This window comes from Planococcus citri, chromosome 5, assembly GCF_950023065.1.
Source record: "Planococcus citri chromosome 5, ihPlaCitr1.1, whole genome shotgun sequence".
Lineage (NCBI taxonomy): Eukaryota > Metazoa > Arthropoda > Insecta > Hemiptera > Pseudococcidae > Planococcus > Planococcus citri.
The window spans coordinates 39,435,946-39,462,422 of NC_088681.1; the positions used below are offsets into that span (position 1 = coordinate 39,435,946).

Here is a 26,477-nt window from a genome sequence, read left to right on the forward strand (position 1 = left end):
ACGGAAGATGTTGAATTTCGTCAAATGCTGAAGTAGAACGTCAATGACATCAGCAAGCTCTAGTTTCTAAATTTAACGATGATAGAAAGGTATATACCTACCTTATTACTTACTGTTGTGAAAGGGGTTAACTAAAGGTTGGTTTCTTTGATGGAAGAATAGGGGTCTGGGAAAAACCTATTTTAGTTCTTGGTCTATAAAGTTTGAAGGGAAAATGTCTGTCCAAAGTCAACTCATTTTGTCTCCCAGTCCAGTGATTAATTTCAGCCAATCAGAAACCAGGAATGAACTCCTCTGAGGAATTTTAATTTCTATTTCGAATTGGTATTTTTGGGAGGAGCATGCGAAATTTTTTAAAAGATTTTTAAAGATTTTTTGGTGATAAATAACCCGTTTCCTCTCCCCTCCATTTCCGGAGCTTTTTCATTAAAAAATGCTAACGAGCAAGAGTAAGCTGATGGGTCATTCGAACCCCCGGGAGTAATAAATACCTATCTTACAATTTTTAAGATATTCTGGAGCCTCTCGTGGAAATATTCATTTTCTTTGTGTTCTTTGGATTTTAACCAGATTTATTTAAACCTAGATTTCTGGCTGGTTTTATTTTTCTGTCGTGGCATAGATTCACAATTTTTAACCATTTTGAAGCTTACAGGGAAAATATTCATTTACTCCAGACATTTTTTGGATTTTTCTAAATGTCTAAAAATAAACTCAGGTAGCCAAATTTTAGATTCCAGGTGAAAAAATGTGGGAAATTGCGTCCAACAAAATATCAACTTTTTACATTACTTTTTTTTGTTTTTTTTTCAGGATGACTCATTAGGTATATTATTTGGGCTGTTGATATTCACGAGAGGAAGGGAGGAGTAAATTTTGGAACAGATTGATCAGAAAATTCTATGCTAGAAAAAAATTCTAGCCGAAGAGCACAGAATTGTATTTTCAAGCCATGTTTTGGCTCAAAAAATTGTGAAAAATCGTAAAATTGAATTGACATCGTTTTCCAAACGAATGTAAAAAGTGATCGGTGATCAATTTGAACTCTCTCTCGCGATATTATACCAATTTCTACCCCCTTTTGGAGCCTCCTGCAAAATTCATCATTTTTCATTTGTTGCATTCCTCTCCAGAATCATTGAAAATAATGTAAATTAAGGTGGATCGTGAAAAAAATGTTAGAGAATTTTGACCAAATTGAGTGAAGACCTTCATTTTGCGATGAAAATTACTCGGAAATTTTTTTAGTACTGAAGGTGCCCTTGGAAGGGTGATATAAATCCTCAAGAAGGGGACATTTTTGAAAAAAATCTTGCAATTTTTTCTCTCTGCTCCCTACTCAATCTTTTTTGAGAAAAATGGCCCAATTCCAAAAGATGATATAGTATTTTGAGATTCTGCGTCGACTTGGGCTATTGACACCAAAATCTAAGATAATTTTCAGGGTTCTATTGACGTTAGCCTTTGAAAATTTGCAAATAGCGTATTTTTGGGCAAATTCGTGTTGTTTATACCATCCTCTCTTCTCTCACTAAAAAAATGTGACGAATAATTTTTATAATCGTTTTTATTGATATTGTATGGAGCAGTAAAAAAAAGGACTAAAAAAGCAACATAAATTTCATAAATTCGATAGATTATTTTTTCTAGGAAATAAAGTAAAAAAGATATTATAAAATCACAGTCTGAGTTTCTACATTATTTTAAGATTTACTGATACCGGCTGTCTGAATGTTAACAAATGCATTCTTAGGTCTTGTTTGCACATTTCACATTTTTTTGCTACGAATAATGTTGGTTTACAGTGCCCACACTTTGATTTGCTCAATTTGTAATGCTGCGTTTGTACCTTTCCATGTTTTGAACCATTGTTTGTTATCTTTCCAGAAATCCAGCATGGACTGAAAATAAAAGTGAAAAAATTTAATCATATTAGTAAATCATTCGAAAGATATGATTTTCCCACCATTTTTCTCTGTGAAAATAAAAAAGTATAATAATAATGAATGGAAAATTGACTCACTTGTGGAGAAGAATTGGACCATGGTTTTTTTGGAGTTGAAATACAATTATCAGGGAAATCTCTAATACCACCAACGTGAAGTCCCAAGGAAAGGTGAAACTGTAACATACATAAACAATGTATTGTCGTTTATTCAAAATTAATGGCGAAATCCAGATTCCTATTTGAATTCGTACCTCTTTATCGAAAGGAGCCATTTTGTTAGCTGAGTTTCTGTAAACGTATTCGATATCTTGAGGTGTACCTAAAATTTGACGTATCGTTTGCCCTGATCCTGGTTGTATTGTTCCTATTTCCTCGTCGTCAATTAGGAAAGATATTTTATCTGCGGGGAAAATTATTCATAACTTGAATACTTATGTAGGTAAAGCTGAAATTTACGTATTTGGAAAATTGATTTTACCAGGAAGCCAGATAGTGGTGTAATTGTGAAATTTATCGGCCCAACCTTCGGGTACAGTCTTGTAGAATATTTTCTGTTTCACGTCGTAATCAGGACCTATGTAGACTCCCATTTCAACCCGTTGATAACCATGATTGACGTTAGAGCACTCGAATTTCTCGTTACCTCGAGCCATAGCGATACGAATTTGACCCGATAGGTAATTCTTTCCGTATTCGTTTTTGGTTGGCATGAGCCAAATTTCTGTACAAAAATGATACGAGTCATTTTGAGGTGAATTTTTGCACACCCGGTATAATTTTTAATAAGGATTTGTGAATCTTACGAGGAACTATCCAATCGCCCATTGGCATCTTGGCCTGCACTTCGACTTTTCCATACTTGAATGAGAAGCTGTTTTTGGTATGGATTTGTCCAGCTTGCAAAGGTGGTAAAATATAATTATTCTCTGGTTTCTTGCTGCAGTCGACTCCATTTTTTATTCTCGTACAGCTAAATCAAAAAGAGATTTGAGTAGGTACGTTGGTAATTTTGCTAGCTAATTATGCTGTGTGTGAGTGATTTCTTACGATTGTGTTCCGAACGATGTATCTGAGTATTCGTAAGGTTGTATTTTTGGTTTGAGGTGCAGTATATCTGCATTGTCAGCGATGGCAACGACATGATGGCATCTTTCGTAAGAGACGAATTCGTAATCCTGTTCAATATTAAAATGGAAATGAAGTAGGTACTCAGGTGTATATGAAACTTTAAATCTAAGAGATCAAAATTTTGAACTTGAAAAAAAGAAATGACTTCTGCCATTTGTTCTTTATAGCTCTTAAATTCACATTTCCAATAATTTTAAGTTATTTTTGAAATTGAGTTTGCATTCAAATTACCGGATCGCTGGCCACTTTGATGCTATAGCCCCAAACAGAAGTGTCCATTTTTTCGAAATTATCGTAAAATATTGGTTCACTTGATTGTTCCGCATTTTCACCTGGTTGACCTGAAAGAAGAAAACAAACATTTATGTGTGAGTCCAAAAGTTTTTCCAAGTGCAAAGAGTTTGGAGATTACCTACACAGAATTTGATAATTTTGTTAAAGTTTTTCTACAGCTATGGTGTTCAAATTCCAAGGTTATGGAATTTGTCCATCTCAAAGAATTTTCCTACCTAGTGAAAAATGATCAGATCTGATCAGATTTGATTATATCCTGATATCCTATGAATTCAATTTGACCTAACCAGATCTGAACAAACTTAATACATCTGATCAGACCTGATTGATCAGATCAGATCTGGACATTCCCCGGACTCAATTAGATCTAACCAGATTTTATCGAACTGGAGTTTCATTCAGATTAGTTCTATTCAGACCTGATCTGATCTGATCTGATCTAATCATTTTCCCCTGAGTAGTCTGTAGAATCTCCCAGAAATTGTAAATAAATTGAGAAAAAATCTGAAAATCAGTAAAAAATCTTACAAAATTTTCATATTTTCAATGTTTGTAGAATTTTTTTTTGATTTATTGAAATGTACCTACTTGCCTACATACCTACTAATTTTGTGAAGAATTTGCCAATTCTACATACAAGGAAACATAGAATTCGAAAAAACTGCTTGCCGAACTTAAAATTTTTTTGTTTTGTATTTTGTACTTGACCACTCGTTTTTACAGAATTTAAACAATTTTCCAGTCTTATAGAATTAGAAAAAGAGACTGATAAATGCAAACTTTCTTGTGGTCTGATTTTGTAAAATTTCAAAAGTTTTAAGCTTGTAGCATTTTTCTAAAAAAATATTGCAAAAAACAAACTTTATACTTACTTAGGCTACCTACTTATGCTTTTTTAACTTTTTCAATTTTTTTGTTTTTTGTTTCAATTTTTTTATTTATTTTAAGAAAGTGTCGAATTTGTTAATCTTACGAAATTTGACAAATCATCTCATGTCTTGAATTTGTTGATCTTTACAAAATTCTAAATTTTTCCAAGCTTCAGAACTTGAAAAAGTTCTTCAAAAATTTAAAATTTTATAAAATAGTAAAGTTTCCTGAAAAATTGCCCAATTTATAAAAGTTTCTGCTTTGCAGGATTTTTTCCAAAAAAACATCAAATTTGGCAATTTTATATGGAGTTTTTTTTCAAATTGCAGAATTTGTCAAAATTTTTCTGAATTTGCAGAATCTGTTAAGAGTACCGTTGTAGTAGGTTTTTATTGATTTTTTAATTTATTCAAATTGAAAAAAAAATAATAAGTAAATTGAATTCACTTCCCGAAAAAGTATAAATTTTTCTATTCTTGCATGTTTGCATTTGGCCGCAGAATTTGCGAAAATGGTGAAATTTGTCAATGTTGAAAATGTTCTTATTTTTAAAGCTTGTAGAATTGGCCAACTTTCTGAAAGTATTTGCAAAAATTGCAGCAGAATTTTCAAGATGAGCTAATTTTTAAGCCTATAAATTTGTATAATATTGCAAACCTCATCAAGGGCATTCTGGTTGACAAAATCTCAAAATTCAGTAATGATCACTTACTTGTGACTCGATAGACTTGAACGTGTTTTCTATGACCACCGCAAGTCTCTGCAAAATCACCAAGACATCTGATATGGCAATCGCTTTGACTTTTACGTGTCACATGGCTTGGGAACTCGGTTCCGCATCGACAAGTTTTTCTATTAAACGCATCAGAATATGAATAAAATCGGTACTTATTATGATCAAAATTGGTAGCAGGCTACAGTTTAAACATATTTTCATACCCTTCTTCAACTCCAGAATACTTGTATCCTAATAGATCGCAAAACCTCTGACATCTTTTCGGAGTAATTGATTTAGTCAACGAGTACTGTTTGTCGATCAATAAATTGCCATCGTTTTGATAACATCCTTCGTAAACGTGTTCATTATCTACATTCGAAAATCAGATATTACAATAACATAATAATTTGAGCAGATGAACATAGATAGGTACGTAGGTGCCATGAAATTCTGGTAGAAGTATTCAGCACCTGAAAGTCCAGTTCTGTATACAGCAACTCTCCAATCATTTCCGCACATTTTTGTAGGATCTCCGCTACATTTCTTTTGGCAATCGCTATCGCTCGTGTGAAGTTGCTCTTGAGGTTCTTGATCGCTACACAAGCATCTTTCACTGCATAAAAGAGCAGATAAGTTGTAGCAATAGGTCAGTCAAATGAAAATCTAATACACATGATATACAACAATTTTTCACCTGCTGTCACTGAGCATAGTTAATCCAAAGTACAAGAAACCTGCTTGTAAGCAATGCTTGTGACAAACAGACGGTGTTAAATTGGCCATATCTTCCATCGTTCCTTCCATCAACTTGACTCCTATTTCATCATCTTTATAGCAACCCGTATAAGAATAATGAACAAAAGCATGCGGATCTGCCGGGAAAAAGATCATATTTGATAATTTTAAACTATGAGTTATCTAGTCTTAAAAACGATTTATGTAGATAAGTAGATACGAGTACTTACGAGGCATTCCATTATCGTACACGCCAATTTTAAATTGTCCTCCGCAATATTCAGTACGATTACCACTGCAAGGAATATTACATTCTTCATCTCTGACTTTCATGTGTATCGAAGGGAAAGCATGACTGCAGTAACAATCCGTTCTGCAAATAGGTACATGGAAACAGGGTGAAAATATTGTTCCATCTATGTACATACTTATATATTCCATCAGTTTGTCAGTTTTATTATTGGACTTACCCAGATTCAACTCCAGAGAAAGCGTAACCTTTCAATCTACACGTTTCGATGCAATAAGATGAAGTTAATTTCTTTTCAACAGTTACTTTAGTACCCTCCATGGTAGGAAAAACTTTTTGATCGGAGAAACAACCCAGATAACGAACAACCACGGGCTGTATTTCATCTAAAGAAACTCCTCGTTAGAATCCAGTAGCAGGTAACTATTGTGTAGGTTTCCCTATGTGTCGTTTTGTTTTCTTTATACCTGTGCGTCTAGTTCGGAATATTTTCATCCCATCATTACTTCCACAAGTACTAGTAGGTTCTCCAGAACATGGAGCATCATCACATTTACTATCGTCTCCGCGGAAAGTGGCCGATGGTGGTTTATTCATGCAAAAGCATTGTGATCTGAAAAATTTGATGATGATAAATTAGCTTTGCGAAATACTTCAAACCCCCTACTGTTAATCTTATAGATTTAAGTCGGTTATATATTCGTAATGAATTAGCTACCTTTGCAGCTAAATAAAGATGAAGATGTGGGTTTACATCCTTTTGCATTTTTTTATGATGCTGTTGATATTTGTGTTAATTTTGAGCTTTATTAATTTAAAGAAACATATAGATTAGATATGAAACAAAGACATACAACTTTCATATCGCAGAGGCAAATCTCACCTGAATTATTCGAGGGTGATTCAAAAGCGATCCTCTGGATGAAAATATTTTAGATAGATAAGTTATACACGGACACTATGTGTGTATGTTTTACTCGAATTACGAGTAGGTAGGTAGTTATGAATCACCCTCTAAATACGTATGATAGTAGGTATGTAATACATATTATGAAGTAAGTCGCAAAGTGTTTTCATATTGTTGAAAAATATGTGCAAAAATGCGATAAAAAGTCTAGTGCAAGGGTGAATTTATGTGTTGATTGGGGAGCTAGGGGGGCGTATACTAGTGTAGAGATTACCTAGTACCTATACGCACTCGGTTGTGAGTAAAATTGTTGAAGAATTGGTCGAAATGATACTAATCCGCATTGTATATCTATTTGTTTCAGGTGAGTAGAACCTTTCTCTGTGAAAGTAAATCACTCTACCCAACCTATCTGCATGCGAGAAATGAAAGTATTTTTGTGTAAGTAAGTAAGCACCTAGTTACACCTATTCATGATTCATTGAATCTGAAAATGTTTTTAAAAAGTGTAAATTCTCATCATTCTTAATGCATTTTGAGAATTTTCGAAGTTTGAAAAATTTTGAGCATTTTTGGAGAATTTTGAAGGTTTTGGATGATTTGGAACGTTCTTGTAGGTTCAATTTTAAAAATTATTTGAAACGTCTTTTGCGAACGTTTTTGGACAATTCTAAAGATTTTTAAATACTCGTAATTTGAAAGATTTGAGTGGTTTTCAAAAAATTTTTGCAAAAATATTAAAAACAAAAAAATTTTTCATCATTTTTGGACAATTTTGGAGATTTTTAAACTAGGATAGTTTTGAACATGTTTGGACAACTCCAAAGATTTTTAGATTAGGTACATACTGGAATAACTTTAAGAACGCATTTAGATAATTTTGAAGATTTTTTTTTGAGTATTTTTGGACAATTTTGGGCATAATTTTATAAAACATTCAAAACTTTTTTCAAAATTTTAAAATTTTTGAATAAGTGGGGATTTTTTTCAAAATGCAGGTTATTAGATTTCTGATCTGTTTCGAGATTTTCAATTGAGACAATTTGGAAAATTTTTGAACTTTTTTTTGTGTATTTTCGATTAATTACGTATGTAGCATTTTTAAAAAAATGTTTGCACAATTTGAAAAGATTTTGGATAGCTTGGAATATTTCTTTTGAACAATTTCAGATAGTTTGGAACGTATTTCGAACATTTTTAGACAATTCCAATTTGGGGGGGGGGAGAAGTAAATAATGTAAAACATTTCTTTGAGCATTTTTTCTTCATAAAAGACACATTTATGAATGCCTTTAACATTTTTTAAAAAATTTGAAACATTTTAAGAAATTGTTACACATTTTTGGTCAAAACTTTGAATGATTTTGGATAATTTGGAACATTTTCCCGAAAATGGTCAATTTTGAACATACTTTTGGTGCTCATGTGAAGATGCCCACATTTGTTTTTTTTAATGGTATTGGTGGTGACACTCAGGCGTGGACTGGGTCGGTTGGAGGCCCCTCGCAAATGCACCGAATGGGGCCTTCAAAATTTTAGCCCCCCTCCGAATCTTTCTCCTGCTATTTCTTTCACAGGTTCGAATACTTAGACGCGAATTGTACAATTGTCTTTTTGAATTTTTTATTCACTTTTGCAAAAATAAGTCAATCTGACAAGAAAAAAATTGGAGGGTTTTTGGGGGAGGAGGGATGGAACGAAGTAGAAGCTGGTGTTGACTGAAAATTTGCTGAATAGTATGAAAAAAAATAACAATTTTGCCGGGTAAAGTGATGATGATGAGTTTTCAAGATGAAATGACAATTTTGCCAATTGATGCAGGAAATACTCAAACTAAGTTAAGGTTCATTAAAAATTGTTATTTTCATTTTTGAATTTATGGAAGCTTCAAACTGGGATTTTTTCAGTTTAGAGATAAGAGCTGCCCCAGCGAAGCATGGGCAAAAGCTTTCAAAAATTAGAATTTGAACGATGAGTTTTTAAAAATTTCAATTTTGAAAATGAAAAGTAAACAGACTCGAGTGAAGCGAAGGCAGGGCTCGCGAACTCAATTTGTCCCCCAAGAAAGTAATTTTTTTACTGAAAAAGCTCGAAAGCAATTTTTGAGAATAAGAAATTGAGCACATTTTTTTACGATGTTTTTCCGAAAAGTAAAATTTTTCACTTTGCTACTTATGACAATTTTACGTAAAAATTCTAGACCTTGTCAACTGCGAAAAAGCTAGAATTTTCAGCAAAAAACTGAGAATTTATGAAATTTATTGTATTAAAATTTTTTATTATAGTTGGGCTAGGAGAGGAAGGGGGGATGCGAATTTTTCAACTTTTTTTCCCCATCACCCTCTCCTCTTCTCCTCCTATCATTTTAATAGTCAACTTTAAGTATCTGTCAATTTCCCTTCTGAAGATGTTTCTACACCAAAGAAAGAAATGAAGCGGGTGCATTACCTAATCGAATAATATCGAAATTAGTCACTCACCCTCTCTGAGTTCCCGCGTATTTAAATCCTTTCTGATCGCATAAATTCATGCAGCGTCCGTTCGAGTTGGATTTGCTCAGCTGCATCGTGAGATCGGTTTTTATATCCTTGAAATTCACATTATTGTAGCATCCGATATGTCTGCCATATTCGGGGATATCTGTGAGCAAAGGGTACCGCGAAAAATTGAATAATTCTGTGCCCGTTTAAAATTCACTTACCAAGGATTCCGGTAGCGTATAAACTTAACATTGATTTCCCTCCGCAGTAGTCTCCTCCGTAGCCGTCGCATATCAGTCGACAATTGTCTTCAGAGACTGCTTTATCAGGAAATGGTGCTGAATCACCACACCAGCATTTTCGACTGGTATAAAAAGCAAAAATAGTGTGAACACAATGATCTTATAATTCATTTTGACTGACTTCAAGACCTATCACTATACTCACTTATCGGATAATCCAAAGTATCTGAAGCCTTCTCTGTAGCAGATTTTTTGACAAAAGGTTACTGCAGCGTACTCGGACTCGTCCAGTAAATGAGGTAATATTTTATGCTTGGGGTCATTATCCGGGTAACAACCGAGATAGACTTTGGATGGAATGGCATCCTCACCTTTTGCTGGGTTGGGGAAAATATCGATAGATACAATTAAGATTAATTGAGTAGAGTTGTTACTACATCACTTAGCATCTAAGATGTCTAGATAGGTTTTATATAATGATTCAGCGAAATTTCAAGGTTACTGCGGTATTTGGAATTGAGATGATCACGTTTGTGCAAATCGTGCGGTGGTCGGTGGGCGGGATATTAGAGAGATATTTTCTTAGATTATCGTTTTTTTAGGCGTCTTAAATTTTTAAAATTATAGCATTCGGTTTCTTTGTGAGAATTTCCTGATTTTTATTAATCAATTTGATGAACCTACATAGTCGGTAGCTAGGTACACAGCCTATGATGCTAGGTAACTGACTGGATAAGTTGTGAGCAAAGATAAACATCTTAAAAATTTTTTGAATATCTCTATCTCATAATATTTTTCTTCCTTAAATAAAATTGGTAATTTTGAATAGAGAAGGAAGGGTATAAAATGACTGCTAATTGTTTGGGGGGTGGGGGAAGGCTCCATTTCATACCGACAGCTTGAAATTTCACTTCATCATTATACATAAGACGTATAAATTTATAGAAAATGAAAATGAAAGCGAATTTCATGCAAATACAGCTTAAATGTGCGTGAAAAGAAGTACATAAATCTAAAACTGTTTTCCCTGTACAGTCTTGACCTTGCAACTGATTGTAAACTAAAACAAAATTGCCTCGTGGAACTGACAGATCTCAATTGAAAATGGGCTCTAGGAAAAAAATAAATCGAAGGGCTTTCAAAATCAATCAAATAGCTTTAGATTTTTATCGATTATCGGAGGAGATGGTGCAGTTAGACTTACAAAAGATATGTACCCCATCAACCAAGCAAAGTGAATTAATATTCAAAATTTGCAGGGAATTAAATCAGAGAAGATCAAACAAATACCTACTAGTATTTTTGGTTTGTAGTCTATTTTGCACAATCTCCTTCTCCGCGTGTTGCACAGGCTTTTCTACGTGTTGTACAGGAATTTCCACGTGTTGTGCAGGCCTTTCCACGTGTTGCACAGGAATTTCCACGTGTTGTGTAGGCCTTTCCACGTGTTGTGGAGGCCGTTCTACGTGTTGTGCAGGCTTTTCCACGTGATATACAGGATTTTGCACGTGATACACTGGCCTTTCTATATGATACACAGGCTTTTCCACGTGTTGTACGTGGTGTATCCTGTTAGCACTAGCAACAGGTCTGCGGTAGTTGCCGTCAATGTCGCGTAAAATATTTTGAACTAGCTTCGTCACACCGTTCACAAAACAATCCCACCATTGATTATCGTAATACGGACTTTTTCGAACTCTCCCCCTCGTTTGTTGAGAATAGTAGATTTCTAAACAAATTCAGGTATAGGAAACTGAATCTCGATGCGTAAGTTTTCTCAACTTTTGTAACCCAGAGTCCATTTTTTTTGAGGACCCTGTACCACTTAGCAGTTATTTGAAACTTGAAAGTGTAAGGTTTTATTGAGCCTTTGCAACTAAGGAAGCGTGATTTCATGCTTGTGAATAAAAAAAATGTGTGAGTTAGAATTTAAATATAATTTCTAATTAAATGAGCTACATTTTTTTTTTTTTTTGAAGCGAAGGTGAGGAAATTTGTTTAGTGTGTGCTAATGATGGGTATTTTGGGACTTTGTTTTGAAATAGGTAGATCGGAAAGCTATAGCATCCAGTTTGAGTCTCATAAGATCAAAAAAATGTTAGGTACAAGAAAAATACTCGTAGCTGTTTTTCATTTTTTTTTAAAATTATTGTCGTCGTGTTTTTGAATTTAATCTGTTCTGTCAACATTTCAAGTGCTAAAGTGCCTTTTTCGAATTTTGGTAAATTTTTGAAAATAAAATTTAGGCCAAAAAATGAGGAAAAAATCAAAATTTTACCAATTTGACCTAGAAAGCTGAAATTTGGGACATACCCTATTTTTGACCTGCCAAATCGATTGGAAACTGTTTCAGACCGTTTTGAGTAGTTCTGGAGCCTCCAGCAGAGTTTTTAAACTTGAAATTCCCACCAAATTTCATCAAAAATGGAGTTGGAAAGCCGAAATTCATTCTGTGAACTAATTTCAATATGCTACGAAGTTGACTGCAGGTGGATTTCAAGTCGTTTTGGAGTCTTCAGCGACTTCATGAAAATTACTGGAACCTCCAGTAGATTTCTAAAACTTGAAATTTTCACAAAATTTCATCAAAACGGAGATGGAAAGCCGAAATTTACTCTGCACTCCAATTTTAACACTCTCTAAAGACGACTTTGGGTGGGTTCAAGTGATTTTGGAGCCTCCAGCGACTTGTTGAAAATTTCTGATGTCATATTTCTGCAATTTTTAAAACTAGAGAGTTGACATCCGAGAGAAATTTTACTGTCAAATTTCAAATATTTGCATGGGAGAAATTGATTCAATTTTTGAAACATGTTTTTTGTTTTTTTTTATTGTATGTATTAAAACAAGAAGTAGCTCCAAAAATATGAACACCCTAGATAAAAAATAAATGGAAAACATCTTTTCATGAGACAACTTTTTAAAGTTTTGAGAAATTTGAAAGTTTTTAACAATTTTTTTTTGTCGTAATTTTCAGTCATTTTGGAGTGTTTTTCTACTTTTTGTCAAGTGAGGGGTACTAAAAACTTTCAGAATTTAGAGTTATTTCCTGATTATGAAACGTGTGAATGTTTTACTATTCGTTACTTTTTTTTAGGGGGGGGGGGGTAGTTTCAAATTAGATTCATTTTTGTTTACTTTCAAATTGTTGTTTTTGGATGAAATAAATTTTTTCATGTTTTGTGAATTTTGAGATCCGAAACAAAATAGTACCTCAAGTGGGAGTTTAAGATTATTTTATTTTGAACAGGTTCAGACGAGCACATCCGGCAACAATGTAGGTCTGCTGATGCTCCTTGATTTCGATTTTTCAAAACAGGAAAGAACGATTCACTTGAATTCAAACCAATTATCACATCTTCAAGCTTTATAAAAGAAACATTCTCCAAATTGTGCTATTTGTATTTTTCATTCGTGTTAAAATTCATAATTTTTTAAATATAATTTTCTCTCCTTGTGAAGGTCGCAATAAAACGTATTTCCCGAAAAAAAAAGTTGGAAGAACCGGTTTTGAATTGCTTTTAGTGCATATCTCTAGTACTTGAAGAAATTAGTTGATCGATAATGTCAATTTTTTTGAAAAAAAAAACTTTCTAATTAATGTAATAAAATTGATTTTAAAAACACTCAAAATCAAATTTTCATTTTAAAAATACAAACTATTCAAATTTTATCAGTTCTGATATTCGTTCAGTTGTTTTTAAACGATGATTAGCTAAAAATAATTTTGAATTACTTCCTTACGAAAAATGTTATCTTCCTCATAAGGTTTTTCACGCATTGAATCGCAATCATATCGATTAAGTCCGGAAATTCTTATTTGTTTTGGATAACGTCTTTCATCCAAAATTTTCAACCGTATTAATAACAGTTGGAGTGAGTAATTAATTAGTACCTATAATGTTGAACTACTGTTAAGGGAGTTGATATTTGAATAAAGCTACCTTGATACGACCTTGCAGTTGCAGTGGGGTTCTGCATTACCCGATAAATTATAATTTATTAATAAAATATTCATTATAGTACGAATGAATAGATATAGCTTACCAGCTATGCCAGTCTCGTAAATCGAGGTTTTCAGTTCTCCCCCGCATCTGAAAGTCTTATCTCCTGGGCAGGGATAATCGCAATCCCTGTAGCTCCTTCTGATCAAATCAGACGGTTGATTTTGACCACAACGACATTCGTTTCTAAAATTCACCAAAAAGATAACAGTCACAGACGATTTCGAAATTTGCATTTAAAACGAATCGATATAATTATTTTCATCTCACTTATATAATCCTGCATAAGCTAACTGTCTTTCGTAACAAAAATCCACGCAGCTTCGGGGCGATAATTTTTCGTCTTTTTTCGCATTTTGATACAATATTTTTGATTTATCGGTAATATCGAAACATCCCGTATAATCATATTTTCTAGCAGCCTCGACCTCTGAGAGAAAAAAGTATACGAAAATGTGTCAAAAATATATAGTAGGTAAATGTCTAATTAACGATCGTATTAATTTTTATTATAAAGTTACCTTTGTTTAGAATGTACGTGCCGATGATAAAAATGATATAAAGTAACATGATGTTTTTTCAACCGCCGTTACACTAGACTGCTTATCATACTATGAAGATGTTAACAGGTTTAGCGAACGAGTGGGAAAAACATGATTATAAATCCGGCAAAACAACACGTAGGTAAATCTAGTTATTAATGGTTTTCTTCAACTGGATATCTTCGCCCAAGCTATAGATGCGAATTCGCCAAGAGGAAAATACTACACATATTACAAATTAGCGATTGTTAGATTCTCGGAATTTCGCGTGTGTTTTTTCTTATTCGTCGCCGTCGTCGTGGTGGTCAGTACAGAAAAAAAAAATTGCGTGAATTTTCTTCCCTCCTCCAGTTATTAGGATATTTTCTATAATTTTTCATTTTTAATGCGGCTAGATGGGTTCTATAGTGGCAAAAACAAGAACGTCGAGAAGTTGTGGTTGTTGGAAAAAAAGGTGGGGGCCGGGGGGGGACTGTCCAGAGAGATAAGGCTGTAATTCGTTTTTTAAATTATACGTTTGCTGAAGATCATTAATTCAATGTATCAATCCAATAATATGTGGAATGTCTGAGTTTTTTTTATGAGAGTCGCGATTATGATTTTTTTCATAATGATGAATAAATTGGAAAAAATGGTGGAAAATATTCGCATGGAATGTCGAATGATTATTGTTACACGTGATTTTTTCGATCAACTTGGTCGTCTGCGATTCTAAAATGAAAATATTAAAAATTGGGGAAGAATAAGACAAGGGTAGGGTAGAGGTTGAGAAGTTAATGTATTAAAGAAGGTACGATATGTAGGCGTTTTGATGGCACAGGTTAAAAAGAACAATCATCGAAATGAGAATAGAAAGTCTCTCGATAATACATACTTGGGGAATTTCAAACAATTCGTCATTTGAAATAGAAATACCCGTAGTTCGAATTATCTCAATAATAATTACGTATAGGAATTACTGACGTCATGGGATAACAATGTTAAATGCTTCAGAATAGTATTAGTATAATACAGAAATAAGTAATCAATTCAATAAAAAAATCTACAATTTATAAAAATAAAGAAATGATATCTACTTGTAATAAAGATATGAAAGTTAAACTATATCTACTTATGAGCTACAATGTGTTACACTTGATCTGGTTTACTGACCATGAAACTAAAACCTTCAGATTAATTTGACCAGATCGTAGCCATCTTAATGTGTTCTGCATAGTGTACACTTCGTTACTTATGTAAGTAGTCTGTGTATGTGAGGTGAAATCAGATATGTAATTCAAATATATATTATGGGAGCATTTGAATTCATCGTGATTCTATTTGTGATTTTTCCTAATGGAGTCAATGACCTCTCATTTGCCTACTTATATCGAGAAAAAGAGACCATTTATGTACTTCTGAGTTTGGGTATTTCCACCTTTCACGATTATACGAGTAATATTGGTGTTAAGTTAATGATGCGTAGGTACGTTCAATAAGTGGAAAAAGTTTCCCTTTGGCAAGATTGAAGTTAGCAAAAAAAAGGTGAAATAATTTTTTGAAAAAGCATTACCTATCCAATAATTTTGAGCAAAATTAACTGAAACCATGAAGGAATTGCTAAAAAATGGTCTACATTTATGCTCAGTGCTCACATAGATGGGCGAGAGAAGGAGACGAAAATGAAATTTTTCATGTTAGCGAGTGAATGACGTAGTATAGCCTGACTCGAAATTTTGGAAATATTGAAATACGAGTATTTCTAATTTTTAAATACGTTTTTTGACTTTCGGAATCACTTCTAGTTTCAAATAATCTGTCGCGTTTGTGAGGGGAGGGGGAGAGGGACAGATTTTTTGAATGAAGTAGGTATGTAAATTTATTTTTTATTTCTTCTGGGGCCGTCCTGAATTTTATTTTACTCTCCAACCCTCTCCCCCTCCCTCTCCAAAATGATTTTTCAAGATGATGAAACTTTACTCGGAATTTTGAAACATTCTCGAAGTTAGGTACTGAAAAGAATTTTTTCGATTTCCAGAATTTTCATTTTTGAAATAATTTTGATCGTCATTTTTGGAGTTAAATTGGTACATAAGCACTTTTCAGGTTCTCCTGCCTTTTTCTGGTGTCATCCTACTTTTCTCTTCTTTTTGTTTTGTAAATTTTTTCCAACTTTAGGAAGCAATTACCTATATTTTCATGCGCCTATCAGAAAATTTCCATGAAATAAAATCCTCCTTTCAATTTTTTTTTTTTTGAGTTAGACATTTCCAAATATGTAGGTACCTTGTAAAGTTGGGGGGGGGGTGTCTGTACTTGCATCAAGTGTAGACTTCTGCCAAATTACATGTGTGAAGGTAGGATACCTATCTTCGCCACTCAGACATGCGAGTTCTGAGTAATTAAATGTTGTAAGACAACTCAAAATATAAACATGATTACGTGCGCACTTGTGATTGTTTATACTTATAAATAAGATATAAACTAATTACTAAAACATAAAGACATGAAAACATCAACATGAGCAGAATAAATAACAATACACGAGTAGTCGAGTACCTATATGACTAAAATAAAACTGTTGCCTGGAGCAACTTTATAGACTCGGAAGTGGCTCTTTGAATTACTTCAACAGATGGCTCTGCCTTATGGAAGTTTCCATAAACAGTGCATTTACTTCCGAGGAGCACAACTTCCCTTATGGTGGAAGCTGCATGCGCATCCCCTCCCGGTACAATCTATTTAGTTATTTTGGAAGTTTTTTCATTTTTTTTTCTGTTACATGGAATGCTTTAACTTTTTGTCATTTTTTCAAATAGGGAGGTGCCCCAGGTGACATGCACCGATTTTAATGATTCTTGCACCATTGGATAAAGGACATCGAACATAGTCTACCACAAAATTTTCAGCTGCTGAAGTTGATATTTCGATTTTTCAGAGCAATTTTTCGATTTTCACATAGCAATTGTGAAAATAGAAAAATCGCCCTGGAAGGGTCAAATATCAACTTCAGCAGCTGAAAATTTCACCGTGGGCTAGTCTCATCATAAGTATTGAAATGCCCAAATAATATGGGAGGTTTCGGTATGCGACCTCCACCGACTATTTTTGGCCAATTTTTCCAAATTGTAATGTGAAAATCAAAAAATCGCCCTGGAGGGCTCAAATATCAACTTCAGCAGCTGAAAATTTCACCGTGGGCTAGTCTCATCATATGTATTGAAATGCCCAATAATATTGAAGGTTTCGGTATGCGACCTCCGCCGACTATTTTTGGCCAATTTTTCCAAATTGCAATGTGAAAATCAAAAAATCACCCTGGAAGGGTCAAATATCAACTTCAGCAGCTGAAAATTTCACCGTGGGCTAGTCTTATCATAAGTATTGAAATGCCCAAATAATATGGGAGGTTTTGCTCTGAAAAATCGAAATATCAACTTCAGCAGCTGAAAATTCTGTGGTAGACTATGTTCGATGTCCTCTATCCAATGGTGCAAGAATCATTTAAATCGGTGCATGTCACCTGGGGCACCTCCCTTGTTAGTTTTATTTTAATTCCTTAAATTTTTGGCTTCTAAAACAATTTATCAAGTAAAAAATGACTTGTGGACACATATTTTAAAATTCTGCCTTTGTATGTTCTCAACCCCAAAAGAAGTAATTCGTTATTTTTTGATTTTTTTCTCAAGTCCAAAAATAGTGATGTCAGAAGCTCCCCCCCCCCCCTTCTGTAATGTTCATAAAAGTCTAAAAAATGTAACGAATAAAATTTATTTTTTTTATCAAAAATTTTCGGCCTCTTGGTTTTTCAAACTGTATTATTTCAAAAAAATTTCAGTGTATTGACAAGTGTATGCATAGGATTCTTGTGATTGTCTTGAAAAACATGTATTTCAAATTCGAGTCCATTTTATGCACCCAGAGTTCTGAAAAATTTCGTTGGAAGTTCGTCCCATAAGCACAGAGTCTTTCAAAATTGAAAAAAAATGATGTAGAACAATACTCGATGAAAATTTTTCAACAATTAATCCAAGTTCTGCGTCAAAACTCTTCCAAATACTTGACTGCTTTCAATTTTTTTTTTTTGAAAATTCTCAGATTTATGCATCCGAGTTTCTTCAAGTACAAATTGCTTTTTCAAGAATAAACCTCTCCCACTCTTCAGAAGAATTTTTGAAAAATGTCCTTTATTTTATTTTTTATATTTTTTTATCAGTGTAGAGGGAGAGGGGAAGGGGCTCCGTGCAAAAGGACAATCACTTTCTAGAAAACTAACGGAGGGTTCTCCTTGAAAAGAGCTATTCATGGTGGTTTTTACATAATTCAAAAATAAAAATTGATTGAAAATATTTTCAGGTAGGTAACTGATTTTTTTTTTTGTATCGAGGGAGGGCTCCATTCAGAAGAACCAAAATTTCGGAGGGAATTGGAAAGATGTTTTCTGGTAAAGGAGTCATTTCGAGGACTTCTGACGTCAAAATTCAAGATTTTTGAAAAATTCTCACCGATTTCTCTTTTGTTTAATTTTTTGATTTCCTCAACTTTGGAGGCTTATTGGAAGATTACAAAAAAAAAAAAAAATCTCTACGAACACAAATATTAAGATGCATAGGGTACCTCTGAGGCTCTAAATGCATAAAAATTACTGTCTACTTTTGTCAACACTTGAGATCTGATTTCATTTTATTTCATTAAAATATCACATACAGGAATATAGATTTATAAAATTAATAGATATTTATTCAACATTTTGTTTTGACGAGGATTCGGATCCAATCAGATCTACCAAAAAATTTACATTTGGAGCTAATTGAAAAATGCTGCAGGTGTATCTACCTACTTATTCAAAATTTGATAAATTCAGATCTGAAATTTTGCATCAACTCATCTTTAAATATTTCCATGACTTTCTAAAGTGCACCCACATTGACACTTTCAACTTTTAAAGCAGAGTCTTCATCTTTCCAGGTATTTTTCCATTGATTTCTGCCTTGCCAGAAGTTCAACATGGCCTATTAAAAAAAATGAATATGAATGATATAAACTTGAGGTGCAATTGTAAGTTCGAGCATGTATCTTGGATAGTGTTTTACCTTAGGCGAAGTATTGGCCCATGGTTTTTTGGGATTCGATGTACAAGTATCGGGGAAATTGGACAAGCCACCAACGGATAGGCCTAAACTGATGTAGAACTGAAATGGGAAAAATGCACGAATTTGAGAATTTCAAACACCTATTTACGTACCTACCTACATAATAATTTGGTGTAATATTCTAAATTAAAGATCTTATAATTACTTCTTTATCGAATGGGGCCAACTTGCTCGATGAACCGCTGTAAATGTATTCAGATTCTTTGGGTAAACCAACGATATCTCGAATTGTTTGAAGAGGTCCGGGCTGTATTGTGCCCAATTCCTCACCATCCACTAGGAAGGAAATCTTATCTGCAAAAATCAAAACAATCTAAAATGTTTCACCTTTTAAAAATAGCTATTTAAATTTTACCTGCACTCCAGATAACGGTGTAATTGTGGTATTCTTTAGTCCAACTTTCGGGAGCCATTTTGTAAAATACTTTGCTTTTCACATCGAATTCAGGTCCAAGATACACTCCCATTTCTAAACGTTTATGCCCGAAGTCGTTATTAGAACATTCGAATTGATTATTTCCTCGTATCATTGCAATTCGAATTTGACCAGATTGATAATAGTCGCCGTATTCGTTTTTCTTTGGCATCAGCCATATTTCTAGAAAATTGAATTTATTCGATCTTCAAATAAAAGCTCATCGAACTGGAGGATTTTTACATAATTATTTGATTTAATTTTATGCCATGATCAAGTGACGCACCTGGAACTATCCAGTCACCGATGGGTAATTTGGCTCGAATATCAATTTTTCCATATTTAAAAGAAAAGCTGTTGTTGGTGTTTATTTGACCAGACAGGACCGGTGGGAGGATGTAGTAATTAGCCGCTTTTTTGGTGCATTCGATTCCTGGTTTTCCTGTGCAGCTGTTTATAGTCAAAATAAAAAGAAATTATGTCCATTATTCGTATAGGTAGGTACCTATACCTGCTCATAAGAGTAATGAAATTTCTTACTCTTTTAATGTCACTGCACCTCCTACGTAATTTTCAGATTGTATCTTCGGTTTAATGAATAATTTATTTTGTTTCAAGTAAACCACTTGATCCGATTTATCGTAGGTCACAAATTCGTAATCCTGAAATTAATCAACCGAGGTTATTTCAACGTGAAATTAATGTTGAAAGGTATATTTTTATGAAGTTACCGGGTCTTGAGGCATTTTTATAGTGTAAGACCAAACTGACGGATCTAAAATATTAAAGGTTTCCGAAAAACCTAATTTTTCTGCTGGTACATCTATCTTAGGTTCTTCAAAAACATTCGTCACAGAGGTACGATAAACTTTCATGTGAGACTCAGAACCACCACAAGTCTGCAACGAATCACCGGGACATCTGATATCACATTTTTCTTCATTGGCTTGTGGGATTCCATCGGAGAATGTGTTTCCACAATGGCAGTCCCAACTGAAATGATTGAAATTTATTCGTGTTGAAAAATTTGGCAAAAAATCTATTTAATTTTTAATCCTTTGAATCGTGGGGTAATCTGGCGGATGAAATTTTAGTTCATTTTTTAAAAATATTGTCTCATCCGTCAAGCTATCCCCGATTCCTTTAAAATCAGCTTTCATTAATTAGCATACCCCTGATTTACTGCTGAATACAGGTAGCCCAACATATCACACAGCATTAAGCATCTTTTCGGAGTCAGTGTTTTCAAAGCGTAGAATATTTGTTTATTCAGCATAGTTTTGTCAACTCTGAAGCATCCTTTGTAGGTCTGATCTGGATCCAAATAGACTAGTCCTGTGCTGAAAATAACATACCTGTATTTTGCTGGGCACTCCGATTTGAAACTATCTGTATATCTGAGATCCTCTGGTGGTTGTTCATCACTACAGAAGCAAACCTTTGGCCTAGACAAAAATGTTATCATTTCATTTAAACGTATAATTGGCAGATCTATGGTAAAATTGGTAGATCTTTCTCACTGTAATGTCAATCCAAAAAACTTGAATCCTAATTTTAAGCAATGTCTATGGCAAATTGTAGGCGATAAATTATTCAGCTGTACTTTCATCGCTTTATTCGTAACGAGTTTTTCTTCCTCGATATCCTCGTAACAGCCCAAATAAAAGTATTGAGAGTAGCTTCGAGGATCTACAACGAGAAGTTTATTTTTGCATTAAGTATTCTATTTTAAATGTACCAGTAGGTATGTTCCTAAAGAAGGAAAATACTCACAAGGTAAACCATTATTATACACCGCTCTTATATCACGTCCTCCACATTTCTCTTTTTTATTACCCTCGCAAGGATATCTACAGTCGTCTGAGCTCACTTTTTCATTTACTGATGGGAATAGTTGACTGCAGACACATTGTGATCTGAAATCATCGATATCTCCATATAATCTAAACTCTTTTTTGCACACATGCTTAGGTTAAAGGTGGTGCCACAATAATAGTAGTTAGTAGGTACTCGAAACTCACCCGATTACTAAGCTTGAAAAAGCATAGCCTTTGAGTTTGCAGGTTTCTATGCAAAGTTCAATAGTCATAAGCTTATGGAATCCGACTATTCTGAGTTCGTGTAAATCTCGATAATCGTGTTGGTCTTTGAAGCAACCCACGTAACGATGTTTTATCTCTTGAGCGTTTCCTAAGACACGAGCAAATTGGGCGGATTATTCGATGTACAAATTTTCAACTTTGACAACCCCTGTAAAATATCCGAATCCGATCAGATCTGATTTGTCCTGATCAATCAGGTCTGATCAGATCCAATAAGGCTTCTTCTGTTGGATTTAATCAGATCTGACCAGTTCCAATTATTTTCTCTTGTTTTTTTTTCGCTCTGTACTCTTGTAAATTTCTGAATGGAGTTCGTTTTTAGTTTGATTTTCTTGCATTATCATCATTTTTCACCTTCTAATGAGCTTGGATTTTATGATGAGGTGAAATATCAATTCAACTTTTGGTCAAAATTAACACGAAACAAGATTTTTACTGCAGCTTCTCATCAATTTTGAAAAGATTTTTACGATTTTTATGCTTTTAAATAGGTTTTTGCGTGATTCATTCTCTATTTTGGACAGATTTTATTTCTCGGTCGGTAAATCTTCGAGGAATGATGAGGTTTTTGGGAAGGTTTTTTTAAATCGACACTTCTTTCAAGAATTTGTACCGTTGGAGAGGTGGGGGGGGGGGTTTCAAAACGTAGCTGGGAGACTAAATACTAGGTACCAAGGGTCATTCGTGGACATTTTTTGACATTTTTTCAAACCTTTTTTCTTAGTGAAATGTGCATTTTTTTAATTTTTCTATGTTTTATAATTTTTATTTTAAAAATGTAATAACGTAATTTTGGGAACCCCTGGCTCCCTTTTCGGATGATCTAAAAGGGCTAAAATTCAAGCCTACGTTAATATCAACGTTAATATCAACTCAAATTCCACTTTGAGTAGGTATATTGCATTTTCAGCAAAATTGTTAACCATAGATTTTCTCTCTCTCTCATTTTCATCAGATGTGATTATCTACTGCCCCCCATTTGATTTTTACAGGGGAAGTAGGTACAAATATCTCAACAGACAAAAAAATTTTTGCAATCTTATATTTTTGGTGAATTTTTGAAAACTAAAATTCAAGACATTTTCCATGAAAAACTCTAAATCTAATCAAATTGAATTTTGAAGTTGTAATTTTTCGGTTGTCCTTTTTATCTATTCTGGATCCTCCAACATATTTATGAATTTTCCAATTAAAAAAAAATTGTCATAAAAGGGATTCAAAATGATATTCAGTACTGTCTTTCTGACCTTTTCCTTTGAATTAGTCTCAATTTTTTAAAATTTGAGTCTGCCAATTAAAAACCAAAATTTTCGCAATTTTCTTCGAAAAAAAAGAAAAATTTGCTGTTTACGAGTGCATTGAGCATGAAAACCTACATCTACCATATTTTTGACCTTCCTTATCTAATGGTGGTTCTTTTGACCTGCTGCGGAGTCTCCAGCAGTTTCTCTGAATATTTTAGTAAGGCAGAGCGATTTTTTTTGGGAAAATTCACAAATTTTTTGGTAGTTTCAAAGAGGTCAAAAACAGGTTTCAAACCAAATCAGCAATTTTTGGAAAATTCCTAATTGCTACATAAAGTTTTCTGATTTTGAAAATTTTTCCACGAATCAATCGAGATGAGGGCCACAAAAAAAGTATATCCAAGTTTATAAGCGTTGAATTTCATTTTGGCCTTTTTCACGGAAATTTTTTCAAAACTGGAACATCTGAAACTAAATTTCAGCTTTCTATGTACCACAATTTGATGAAATTTTGAGTTTGTAAATGGAGCAAATTCGAATTTTTGAAAATTCCTATGTAAAAATGGAAAATTGAAATTTAGAACCTGAAATTTGGCAGCATGGTATATTTTTAGATACTCCTCCGTTTGTCTTAATCTAGTCCAACATTTTTGACATGTTGGGATACCTTCCTATTGGAAACTTGTAGGAATGCGTTCAACTTCGGAATTTAAATAGGTACCTATGTAGTCTCGTTAACGTGTCTTACCTGCGCGTCGTGTTTTGAATACTTTCATACTGTCTTCAGATCCACATTTTTTTGTAATTTCACCCGAGCAATCTTCTTTTTCACAGACTAAATCGTTCTTCCGTAATATTGAATTTGGAGGTTGGTTCATACATAAGCATAATGTGCTAAAAAAACAACAAAAAAAATGTTGAAAAAAAAACTCTGTTGATTATTTTTCAACTGCAGCGAAACTTTATAGGTTGAGAGAAGCGAAAAGAGACGAAATTTCAGAAATGATTCGTATAGAACTTACTCGAGGATGGGGGGGGGGAAGAAGCTTCTGGAATTATTTTTAGTGAGTTTCACATTCGTCTCAGTCATATTTTTTTTTTTTTTTTTTTTAAATCAGTCTTTTCCCGCTAAAATTCAATTTTTCAGAGTCGATTGGACCAAGTTGGTAAGGAAAATGACGCTAATCTCAAAAAGTTGCATTATTTTTACCTTACAAGCTTTTTGAAACGTTGAAAAATTCATTTTAATCGGAATTTTTCGATATTTTGACTTGAAATTTGGAGTCACGAGCGAATGAGAGGATCAGATCGAGAAACGGAATTGAAATTCGAACTCAATGTTTTAAAAAATATTTCCTACCCGCTTTGCACTGCAGCATATGAGAATCCCTTTTGATCACAGATATTCAAACAACGTTGATTAGAATTTGACTGAGGCAGGTCCAGTTTGACTTCTGGCTTTATATCATCAACTTTTGTATTTTTGAAACACCCAACAAATCTTCCATATTCGGGAATGTCTACAAGAAAAAAACATTTTAAATAAAATACAGTTAGATAAGTTCAATAATGATGGAGTAACCGATTTATTTGTGAGCATAATTGATAGCCAGAAAACATACTAGGTACCTTACCTATGTGAAGGACTGAAGGTCATATTTTCAATTATCAATAAACTCACTTGGAATTCCTGTAGCGTAAAAACTCAGTTCGAACGCCGATCCGCAGTATTCATTTTTATCCCCTTTACATTTCTTGCCACAATGATCCCCATAAGAGGGTGCTAATCCTTCCAATGGCAAGTCATCGCCGCAGGTACAATCGTCTCTGCAAGATTAAAAGTGTTTCAATATCTTTCATTTTCTTGTGGCTTTGAATAGTTCGCATAATAATGTACCCAGATAATGTAAAATATCTGAATCCTTGCTGATAACAACGTTCGTGACATCGAATTGGTGAATTAGTTTCGGAGAATTCTTCTTGTGGGCCATATAGGCTGATTGGCGTTGAGGTTGCGTTCTTGTAGCATCCTAGAAAAATGCTCGCTGAGCTGATATTCTGGCCAGGAGCTTGAAAAGAGCATAAAAATAGATTGAAGATGTTGAAAATTCCCATATAGGTAGTAGGAATGTTGTTCGTCAAAGAAAATTGTATTAGAGATTTGCTCTCCTTGCAGACTCACCGATTATGCCAGTTTCATAAATAGAACTTGCATTAATGGATCCACGTGCAGTTTGTACCCTTCCACATTTGGCATTTCCATCTCCTGGACAAGGATGATCGCAATCCTTATCACTCAATTTGACCAACTCGGGTGGTTTATTCTGACCGCATCGACATACATTCCTGGTAAAGATAATTAAGAAGTTTATAACTCGTCAGTTCTTTTTTTTTTAAATTTAGTGAAACTCAAAAATTTATTTTACTCTTGCAGTCCAGCATATGGCCAATTCTTCAATCGACACACATCTAAGCAGCTATTTGGGGTCAACTTATCATCTATTTTTACATGTTGATATAATAATTTTGAATTTAGTGTCGTTTCGTAGCATCCTATGTAATTGGCAGCATCAGCTTCCGAAAAATTTATAAAATTAGGTAACCTATTTTGTCATCAATTACGATAATAATACCTACTTGGACATTACCCACCTGTTTGTAATAATTAAGTATAATAAGCTCGTTATTACGTACCTTTTATGAAAATAAACGTCCCGATGATAAATATAGCGTTGAATAACATAATGCTGTCTGTTCTAACACTCGCAGTATTATGAGAGACGTCATTAACAGATGTGTTTAGTAGACATTGATGAGGTGGGGGAGGGATATTTTTGCACACTAACAGGTTTAAGAACCGGAGGGTCTTTGAAATCAATATTGACTACCTAACTAGGCAGGTAGCTAGGTACGTGTTTATAAGCTTAATTTTGTAAAACCCGTTGGTGTAATTTTTGCTAGCGTTTAAATAATCTTCAATGACGTAAAATTTCAAGTCAATGTTTTGTGGTTTTTCTCAAAATATCTATAGGTAGGCCCTCTTTACTCATAGTCATCGTTTAAATATTCGATAGGAAACGAATAATCTGTGACATATCATTTTGTTAGGTATTTGAGGTCGCTGAGTTCAAATATCAGTTCGGTTTTTTCATCTTACCCTCCTCTTAGCTTAAACCACAGACACCTAAATTTGATTTCATTTCGAGAAAAATCTTTAAAATCTCAATTAAGAAGACGTCGAAAAACCGAGAAAAAAAAGTCTTGGAAAAAATAACGGCAGGAAAACAAGCAACGTTTTCTCTAATTAAAAATGCTCGTTCAAAAAACAATTTTATAAAAGACTCGTCATTCCGCGTGTAAGTATAAAATGCTTTAGAGCTTTAAGCAGATAAAACATGGCGCAATAAAATTCACGACTCTATGTTATAAATAATAATGACTGTTGTATATAAAGAAAAAGCGATGA

At 33.8% G+C, this 26,477-nt stretch overlaps 3 protein-coding genes across 5 annotated transcripts in view; 1 reads left to right on the top strand and 2 right to left on the bottom strand.

Annotated features, from left to right (window-relative positions):
* LOC135849384 (S-adenosylhomocysteine hydrolase-like protein 1) overlaps positions 1–26,477 on the top strand; it is a 58,331-nt gene that overhangs the window by 24,983 nt on the left and 6,871 nt on the right. Inside the window, exon 1 of one of the 2 annotated variants that reach the window (XM_065369780.1) lies at positions 7,124–7,291. The exons of the other annotated variant lie outside the window; for it this stretch is intronic. The gene's annotated coding sequence lies outside the window, so the exon portion shown is untranslated. Of the gene's footprint in view, positions 1–7,123; positions 7,292–26,477 lie in introns of those variants that run through there. 2 annotated transcript variants of the gene reach the window in all.
* Positions 1,550–14,250, bottom strand: LOC135849377 (uncharacterized). Of its 2 annotated transcripts, XM_065369771.1 has the most exons (21): positions 14,098–14,250; positions 13,847–14,006; positions 13,620–13,762; positions 10,867–11,301; positions 9,778–9,949; positions 9,552–9,694; positions 9,331–9,490; positions 6,411–6,556; positions 6,164–6,329; positions 5,924–6,066; positions 5,653–5,830; positions 5,429–5,571; positions 5,180–5,327; positions 4,953–5,092; positions 3,308–3,417; positions 2,996–3,123; positions 2,752–2,918; positions 2,427–2,669; positions 2,200–2,348; positions 2,024–2,122; positions 1,550–1,901 (listed from the first exon to the last, which is right to left on the bottom strand). In XM_065369771.1, the coding sequence occupies exons 1-21, from the start codon at positions 14,144–14,146 to the stop codon at positions 1,800–1,802; spliced, it is 3,324 nt and encodes a 1,107-aa protein (XP_065225843.1). In that variant the 5' UTR covers positions 14,147–14,250; the 3' UTR covers positions 1,550–1,799. The 2 variants fall into 2 exon arrangements, with proteins under 2 accessions (XP_065225843.1, XP_065225844.1); XM_065369772.1 differs by lacking the exon at positions 10,867–11,301.
* Positions 18,763–25,821, bottom strand: LOC135849379 (uncharacterized). Its single transcript, XM_065369774.1, has 18 exons — positions 25,706–25,821; positions 25,438–25,585; positions 25,194–25,357; positions 24,909–25,080; positions 24,693–24,838; positions 24,372–24,531; positions 23,760–23,905; positions 21,687–21,855; positions 21,439–21,581; positions 21,186–21,354; positions 20,838–21,110; positions 20,397–20,658; positions 20,206–20,327; positions 19,952–20,115; positions 19,606–19,848; positions 19,396–19,544; positions 19,191–19,289; positions 18,763–19,109 (listed from the first exon to the last, which is right to left on the bottom strand). Exons 1-18 carry the CDS (start codon positions 25,752–25,754, stop codon positions 19,008–19,010), a joined length of 2,880 nt encoding a protein of 959 aa, XP_065225846.1. The 5' UTR covers positions 25,755–25,821; the 3' UTR covers positions 18,763–19,007.

Excerpts from the sequence above, each read along its gene's own strand:
- LOC135849379 (XM_065369774.1), bottom strand. The coding sequence starts at position 25,754 with ATGTTATTCAACGCTATATTTATCATCGGGACGTTTATTTTCATAAAA. Across the intron at positions 24,839-24,908 it reads AGATATTTTACATTATCTGG|AGACGATTGTACCTGCGGCG; the intron begins GTACATTATTAT and ends TTAATCTTGCAG. Across the intron at positions 19,849-19,951 it reads CGGTGACTGGATAGTTCCAG|AAATATGGCTGATGCCAAAG; the intron begins GTGCGTCACTTG and ends TCAATTTTCTAG.
- LOC135849377 (XM_065369771.1), bottom strand. The coding sequence starts at position 14,146 with ATGTTACTTTATATCATTTTTATCATCGGCACGTACATTCTAAACAAA. Across the intron at positions 14,007-14,097 it reads CACGTACATTCTAAACAAAG|AGGTCGAGGCTGCTAGAAAA; the intron begins GTAACTTTATAA and ends TTTTTCTCTCAG. Across the intron at positions 6,557-9,330 it reads TACGCGGGAACTCAGAGAGG|ATCACAATGCTTTTGCATGA; the intron begins GTGAGTGACTAA and ends CAAATTTTTCAG.